Source organism: Nematolebias whitei, chromosome 4 (assembly GCF_014905685.2).
Source record: "Nematolebias whitei isolate Nwh7 chromosome 4, NemWhi1, whole genome shotgun sequence".
Classification (NCBI taxonomy): domain Eukaryota; kingdom Metazoa; phylum Chordata; class Actinopteri; order Cyprinodontiformes; family Rivulidae; genus Nematolebias; species Nematolebias whitei.
Genome location: NC_056501.1, coordinates 2,483,254 through 2,491,913, shown reverse-complemented (window position 1 = coordinate 2,491,913; position 8,660 = coordinate 2,483,254). Strand labels below are relative to the sequence as shown.

General features: G+C 41.9%; 1 protein-coding gene across 2 annotated transcripts in view; it reads right to left on the bottom strand.

Moving 5' to 3' along the window:
• Positions 1-1,030: 1,030 nt before the first annotated feature.
• Positions 1,031-8,660, bottom strand: part of pitx2 (paired-like homeodomain 2) — an 8,256-nt gene continuing 626 nt past the window's right edge. Inside the window, exons 2-4 of one of the 2 annotated variants that reach the window (XM_037675579.1) lie at positions 7,046-7,115; positions 2,612-2,811; positions 1,031-1,734 (exon numbers count right to left, since the gene is read on the bottom strand). In XM_037675579.1, the coding sequence (XP_037531507.1) occupies positions 1,186-1,734; positions 2,612-2,811; positions 7,046-7,091 (795 nt within the window). In that variant the 5' untranslated portion in view covers positions 7,092-7,115 and the 3' untranslated portion in view covers positions 1,031-1,185. Of the gene's footprint in view, positions 1,735-2,611; positions 2,812-3,127; positions 3,453-7,045; positions 7,116-8,660 lie in introns of those variants that run through there. The other variant, XM_037675578.1, reaches the window with a different exon arrangement.

Here is an 8,660-nt window from a genome sequence, read left to right as displayed (position 1 = left end):
GTTTTTTATTTTATGGACCCTGAAACTGAAAACTGCAGATTATTTACTTCCGTTTCTTTATTAATTGATTAGTTATGACCCCCCCCCCCCCCCCCCCCCCTCCAGCTGCGGCCCCCTCATACCTCCACTGTTTGCTGAAGCTCGGTGTCACGGTGTGATTGTGCACGTCGCTCAGTGAAAGCGTGCAACAAAAGAGCAGCTTTACTGAAGCAAAATGAAAAGATGAAAAGTTTAGGTTTTTTTGCAGCAGCAGATCAGCAGCAGAGATCAGCAGCAGAGATCAGCAGCTGTGTGTGTGCTCCTCTTAATAAGCTGCAGTTTGCTGTGCAGGCTCAGTGGATCCAGTCGTCTCTATAGATTAGCTGATCTCCACGAACACACTCCGTGCACAAACATTCAATAAAAGTCCTCCACCACAGCTTTGGAACAATATATTTACTTCCATTAAATTAAACACATTATTTTTGGGATGTTGCAAAAAAAACAAAAAAAACAATTCCGTACCAAATATTATACACAGAGCAAAAAACTTTTTTTTTTTCTCCTAGGAACATTTTTTGGATGCCTATGAATATTATTATTATTATTATTATTATTTTAAATCCAGGGTTGCTATTCTAAATCGATATCCACACAGACATTAATAATAAATTTATAATATGTTAGAAACACACAAATAGTGCGTTTAAATATTTACATTCCCTTTTTTTTGTTTGCAAGCAAAACATGATTCCTTTTAGGTTGATTCTTTTTTTTCCACATGCGTCGAGAAGAAAAATAAAACGAGTGGAGAACAGTCAGGGTGATCTTCTGCACACTCAGACCCTCATCACGTCACGTCACGTCACGTCACGCAGTGCTCAGGACAGTCAGGTGAAATAAAAACTTAGTTTCAGTGTTCAGTCTTTAAAAAACGACATTAGCTGCAGCAGTCTCTGGCTTCACTGCAAAAAATCACCACCAGCAGCCTCATGACAGAAAGAAACTCACGCGCCGATGAAGCAGAGGGATCGATCGGATGATCTTTAATATAATCTGGAATATTTGTGGCTCCAATGTCTGGAGGAGAAATCGGAGTTTTACAATCCACGCTGTGTCGCCAGAAACTGAACCTTGCACCTGCCTGCCCCCCCACCCCCCCAGAGGAACATGTCGCCACGGTGGGTATTTTTTGCAGTGCAGGTATTACACGGGTCGGTCCACCGCGTACTGGCACGCGCTCAGATTGGTGGCAGGGTTCTGCACGCCGGCGTATCCAAAGCTCGAGTGCTGCTTGGCTTTGAGTCTGAGGCTGGCCAGGCTGGAGTTACAAGTGTCTCTGTACACGTAGGGAGGGGTCGGGGGCGCGTAGGGGCACGCGGACGTGGGCACCCCCGAGTTGAGAGAAGGGTTACTGAGGTTGTTCAAGTTGTTGAGGCTGTTGAGGCTGGAGCCCGGCACGGCCGTCGGAACCATGCTGGACGTCATGGAGGAGATGGAGTTGGGGGGTGAGAACATGGTCTGCGAGGACAGGGGGTTCACATTCATGGAGTTGAAGAACGGGAAGCTCTTGGTGGACAGGGAGGCGGACGTGAGGCCCTTGGCGGCCCAGTTGTTGTACGTGTAGCTCGGGTACATGTCGTCGTAGGGCTGCATGAGTCCGTTGAACTGCGGCCCGAAGCCGTTTTTACACAGCTCCGCTTGCTGGTTCCGCTCCCGCTTCCTCCACTTGGCGCGTCGGTTCTTGAACCAAACCTGGAGCGCGACACAAACATGTATACACTCATTCATGACGTCATTTACATGTTACATCCAGGCTTCTTTCCTTTTGTTTAGGCACCGTATCTGTACATTTATGGTTAAATTAGAGAAAACCTTTGAGCTGTTTCTGAACAGACAACCCGCGTCTAATCCGCGAGCAGAATACACACTGCGCGTGAGAGGATGTGTATTCTGCTTCCACAAACACCCCGAGACCAATCACACGTCGGCCGCGCGACCGCAGCACAAAAGGAGCTTTGCACCTCTTTCACACGGACACGAGAACACGACTGGTATCTGTCACGACCCGTGCGCGCAGGCTCAGCACGCTTTTATTACACTCCTTCAATATTTATTTATATAATGCGGCTTTATTTAAAAATTCACAAGAGGCTTTAAATTATTTTAAAAGGGTTTAAAGCGCTACGTTATTTGTTGTACAATAATTAAATTAAATGAATGAAATTATTAATTTATTCGCCTTATTATTTATAAATAAAATTAATTTTTTTGAATGTCCAGAGGACCAGATTGAACTTTTTTGGATTTTTCTACCTGAATTATTGAGCATGCATCAGGATAAATTACGACAGTTTGGAAAATAATAAACTAAATCTACAACTTGGTTTTAATTTATTTATATTGATCCTAAAAATATGTACATTTACAATATAGTTTAATAAAGTTAATTTTAACAAAATATAATTTTGAAAGTGTGAGATAATTTTTCTTTTAGCTAAAAACTTTTTTCTTTTACATTTTATGGAGCCGTTTTGCGTAATTCCGTTTCTTACTGCGCGCGCTGTTAAACGGTTGGAATAAATATATTTCCGTGTAATCTGAAGTTAGCTCCACGCAGGACAGGACTCACCCTGACTCGGGCCTCCGTGAGGTTGGTCCACACGGCGATCTCCTCCCTGGTGCTCATGTCGGGGTAGCGGTTCCTCTGGAAGGTGGCCTCCAGCTCCTGCAGCTGCTGGCTGGTGAAGTGCGTCCTCTGCCGCCGCTGACGCTTCTTCTTGGACGGGTCGTCCGACGAGTCGTCGTTCTTGTTCTGGATCTTCTCCTTTTCTGGAGGCAAGAAAGAGAAGGTTAAAATAAAACCCGGCAGGTCGTGCGCGATGTGAACACAATAAATATGTTTAATACAAACACAAGGTTGCGACTTTTAATTCGAATTATTTAAGGCCTTTAATAAAATGAAATAGTTTAAATAAAAAGTCTGCCTTGTTTTAGCTTCGGCGCCTTCAGTGCACAAGTTCTGACAACAGAGTCGAGTAATGCGGCTGAGGACTGCGTGCGCGTGAAGCCCCCTCGCGTAGACTGAGCAGAACCATCTATTGTGAGATATAGAGACACGCACGGAACATCTGGACCCGCTTCTTACCCCCAGACTCGGGACTGGACGTGTCGGACACGGTGTGCACCTCCAGCCGGTGTTTGGAGTCCCCTGCGCGCGGCAGAGGCTGCAGAGTGGACGCCATGGCCAGAGCCGCGTGCTGCGTGGAGGCGAGTTTATTCCCCGTGAGGTGGTGGTCTATGTTCAGTGGATCCCTCATGGAGCTCATGGGGAACAGATCGCACGAGCTTTCAGAGCAGAAAGCGGAAAGTCCGACTCCGGAATGTGCCCAGCTGTCCAAAGCGCGCGCAGCGGCTCGGTTCCCCTGCGGTCCAGATGTGTCTCTTTAAACTGGAGAACGCTTTAAAACAGGCCATTGAGTTCAGTCACAGCATCAGTGGAGGACTGCGGCCACCTGACTGCCACAGTGACACGGACAGGTAGTGATATTAGATCCAGAGGCTCACACGCACTCCGCCGCTCACTGCTCACTGCGCGCTGCTCCATCCAGCATGCGCCTCTCTCCAGAGCTCCACGTCACCACTTTGCGCCCGCCCATATTCTCCCTGACAGGCGCGTCCATGTGGACATGACGAGCTGTCCAACCAACCCGAGCTTCTCTGTCAGCGCGGCTGACGCGTCTTTTCCAAATCAAAGCATGGAAACAGATGTGGACGCGCGGCGCACACGCGCGGCTGCCCAGGACCAAATCAAAATGAAAGTAGGCAGTTTGGCTTGATTTGATGAGGCGGGTCCAGTGTCCCGGGCTGAGCTGCAGGTCACTGCGGGACTCGGAGGGAGCCGGACCCGAACACAACTGAACATCAAAGACACCGCGAGGACCGAACAGGACGCCGCGCGCGCCACAACTGTCCGAGCGCACTGACGCTAACAGCTGGACAGGCAGGGCAGGGCACATTATGTATGAGAGCGCACGCGCCGCCTGAGGCGCGAACACGTGCGTGCATGAGCATGATGGTGCGGAACGAAGTGACAAAAGTAAAGAGAAGATTAAAAAACACAAAGTGAGCGGGTCGTCCCGCCCTGCTGTGTTCCGCTCCACATTCATCAGATGGACAGCAGCGGCGCGCACGCGCTCAGCTGAGGACTTTATCTGGACGCTTGACAGGGTTTCTCCTCACTTTGCTGCTGATGGTTGTCAGGGAGAACTCCCGACGTGTCTCGGTTCTCACAAGATTCCTTTAAATCTCGAAGTCTCCAGAAGGTCTGACGCATTCAAAATTAACTTTTACAAATATATTACTTTAACAATCAGAGTGAGAGGAGTGGCACACGGAGAGCAGGGTCACAGGTGACTGGAGTGATGAAGCCGATCATCATCATCATCATTAGCAGAGCACGTGGACGGGAGGACGCACTCTCAGACCCGCGCGTTTGGATTTGGAGCAGTTGAGAAGTTTCCTCATTAATCCCGCGTGAAACCCCCTCTCATATAAATACCAGCAGATCACTGGCTGTGCCCCCCCCCCCCCCCCCCACACACACACACACATACATACACGCACGCACACACAGCCATCACCACTCACGCAGCGCATTTACCTGATAAATCAATAGGAGCAGATTTATATAGGAATGATGACCACGAGTCAGAAGCGTTCACTGATGTCAACAAAAGCAGCGCACCTTTAATAATAATTAAATTATTAAATAATAATAATTAAATAATAATAATTAAATAATAATAATAATCGTCTTGTAGCTCGCTGTCCCCCCTCCAGCCATGTTGTAATACTAAACTTGAAGTGGATTATCGGTTTCCTCTTCATCTGAATGCTTCATCTCTCGCGCGGATTACTTGGAGCAACCCGCCTCCGCCATCGAGGGCCATTAATTAACAATTCAGTCAATACAGCGGGACACGACAAGGCTTTTTACTTAGGATTAAGGGAGACATCACATTCCTCCATTAGTGTATTCCTCCTCACGCATGGGCTTTCATTAAACATTTCGTTTTCCCAGAGCGCTGCACATTTTACCCAGCTGCGCATGAGCACGCGCGAGTCATGTTTTGCAGGTAGTTTTAATTTATTTTAATTATTTTTTTATTATCAGTAGCTCCTCGTTCTTACCCAAAGATGCATTAGCGGGAACTAAGCAGGAGAAAATGGAAGTTATTGTTTGTTCGTTTATGTCACTTTAAAACACCTGAGCTCCTCCTCACGTTGAAGAATAATTCACTGAATTTACGATGTTTTGTTGTTTTTTTCTTCTTCTCTGAAAATATAAATTTGATCATTATTTATGTGAATGGATCAAATCAGCCGTGAATTGTTGAATAAACCAGTTTTAGATTAATGACTGCGGAGCGCGGCCTGCAGGAGCTCAGCGCACCACCAGGGGGCGCACAAAGACTGCGCTCAAACTCCACGGAGCTTCCACATGAGAGGAAGTGACGCAATGGAGTTCCAGCACTGCAGCTTTTCTTTCATCATCAAACTGAAAAGTTCAGTCTGAATGAAATGATGACAGCTAAACTGTGAGAATGGTCAAAAATATATACTTTTAGTAATAAATTCCACTGATTTGATTAAATGATTTTACTGAATTTAAGTAAAGAGCCTTAAACTGTTGAGCTCCTTCTTTAATATAAAGATCCATCAATTTAAAGGAGCAGCTGCTTTAATTTGTTTTGCCTCTAACCCAACTACTTTAATTAATCGTATTATTTTATGCAGCATGACATTGTTTTAGACAACATTTTAAAATTTTGCAATAAAATTTGAGAAAAAGTTTACAAAATTATGATTTTGCTTTTGTAACAATTAGCCTTTTGGAAATAAAAACCATCATTCAACCTTTATTTATAGAGGCTAGTGTCATTGAGCCAGTGGCAATGGACTCATTTACAAGAGAACTGATCCAGACAGAACATATAAAGTACAGACAACAATACCAATAAACAACAACAACAATAAACTACAGTAAAAATGCAGTTAAAATAAAAGTAGTGTTATAAAACAATAAATCAGGATGCCGTAATACAAGGTAAAATACAAAAAACAAGAACATATTTGCTTTACAAATTACTTTCAAATAAACGGTGGTTCCTGCTCCGCTAGTTCCTCAACGCTTCTGCTGCTTTGGGTGATCAGGGACGCGACTAATTAACCCAATAAAACAGTGGAATGTAAAAATAAAACAAGAACAAATGGAACAAATAAAAACATTTTTTGTTTTATTCTGTTTGTAGTATGAAGAACATGTTGTTTTATATAAATTATATTTGCAAAAGCATCTTAAAACTAATTATAATCCAATTTTTAAAAGGTAAAAAAGTATTTTTAAACACACGTCTGAATATAAAATGTTGTTTCAGTTTTTTTTATAAAACACTGTTTTTGTTCTTGTTTTTTTAATGCTGTTCTTTTGTTTACTATTTGTTTGTTTTTAAAGAGCTTTTTTTGTTCTTGTTTAAAAAATATGTTTTTGTTCTTGTTTTTATAAAACATTGTTTTTATTCTAGTTTGTTTAAAAATATGTTTTTGTTCTTGTTTTCATAAAACATTGTTTTTATTCTAGTTTGTTTAAAAATATGTTTTTGTTCTTGTTTTTATAAAACCTTGTTTTTATTCTAGTTTGTTTAAAATATGTTTTTGTTCTTGTTTCCTTTTAAAATGCAGTTTTGTTTGTTTGTTTGTTTTAAAGAGCTTTTTTTGTTCTGTTTAAAAATGCTGTTTATGTCCTCGTTTTTGTAAAACATTGGCTTATTCCTTTTTTTTGTAAAATGCGGTTTTGTTTTTGTTTTTATAAAATGTTGTTTTTGTTCTTGATTTTATAAAACGTTTATTGTTTTTTTTAATAAAATGTTTTTTTTTTGTCTGTTAAAGAGCTCTTTTTGTTCTTGTTTTTAATAAAACGTTGATTTTGTTCTGTTTTTTATGAAACGCTGTTTTGTGTTTTATAAAAGCGGGTGGCTGTGCGTGCGTGCGTGATGGCTCCTACCTATTTGCGCGCACGTGTTGGCCAGTTTGCGGCAGTGGGGCTCCATGCTGACAGGGTCAGGCCTGTGATTCTGGAGAGGAAGACACAGAACAAAGTGTCAGTCATGAATGTTCAGTGGGCAGACATGAGACAGACGGTGTTGCTGCAGATTTATTTGAAAACGCAGGAATGTGTCGCTGCTTCGTGGAGACGTTTTCAGATTGATGTCTCGGAGGGAGGAAGACGCCGCTGTGCGTCTTTACTGCGTCTCTTCCTCTGAGTGGAGGAAACATCTCATGCATGTGCACCTCTCGGTGTGGTCTCGTTTCCTTCTTCAATTCTTGCACCTTCATGTTGGTCCGCGTTGAGCCTGCGCCGGCTCGTGCGCGCGGCCGCTGCTGATGTGCAGCAGTGACTCGGTGGTAAAATCACGGGATTAGGGTGTGATTGAGATGTCTGTCGGTGGGATATTACAAAATTCATTATCGCCCCCCTCACAGCTCGATATGAAGTTACACAGATGGCTCTTTATTAGTCCGCGCGCGCGCTGTTTGCTTATGATAATTCAGGAATCTGCGTGCAGCCGTGCTGCGCAGCATTCCCCTCCAGTTCTCCTCACCTGCATCCTCCGCTTCATTCAAATCAGGCACATATTGGAGGTTAACTTTTACACAGGGAGACCCCCCAGCAGCTAAATGAACAGTGGGGGGTCAGACTCAGGTGCACGGTGATTGCGTGTTATCCAATCAGGAGCTTTAATGAGAGGCTCAGCCTGCACGGCATCTCCGCGGCCTCTGAGCACGCGCAGGTTATTTTATTAAAAAACTTAGACACAAACCGGTTTATGTTTTAATAAATAATAATAATAAAAAACACTAAATGTATTCTTTGCAAGTCAAAAACACTGGTCAAAATATAAATAAAAACAATCATGTTTTCATATTGATCATTAATGTGTCGCTAAAATTAATAATCTGTGAAAAACTTCAACATTTGTTCATTTAAACAAAGTGACTGAAAATAGTTAACATGAAACAAAAACCCGTTCAACACCAGAAACCAAATAAAGTTCATGTGTTCATGTTCATGTGTTCATGTGTTCATGTTCATGTGTTCATGTTCACTGCACTTCAGAATCATAAATCACATCTGGAAAATTATGGCAGTAAATTATTTCAGACTACCTCAATTTAAAACTTTAAACTTTGAATTTTATATATATATATATATATATATATATATATATATATATATATATATATATATATATATATATATATATATATATATATATATATATTTATATAATTTTTGTATACTCGTAAAGCAAAATATAATAGAATATAAATAATTAATTTAACATAATAACCAAGTGTTGATAGTTGATTTAATATAGATAATTAAAATAAAAAACACTAATTAAAAATGCATTTTGTGGAAAACTGCATTTTCAATAATAATAATATCCTGATGCATGCTCAATAATCCAGGTAGAAAAATCCAAAAAAGTTCAATCTGGTCCTCTGGACATTAAAAAAACAAGAAAACAAACAAACAAACAAACAAACAAAACAAAACAAAAAAAAAAGTAGAAACGTTTCGTCTCTTATCCGAGAGACTTCCTGTTTTTTTTTTT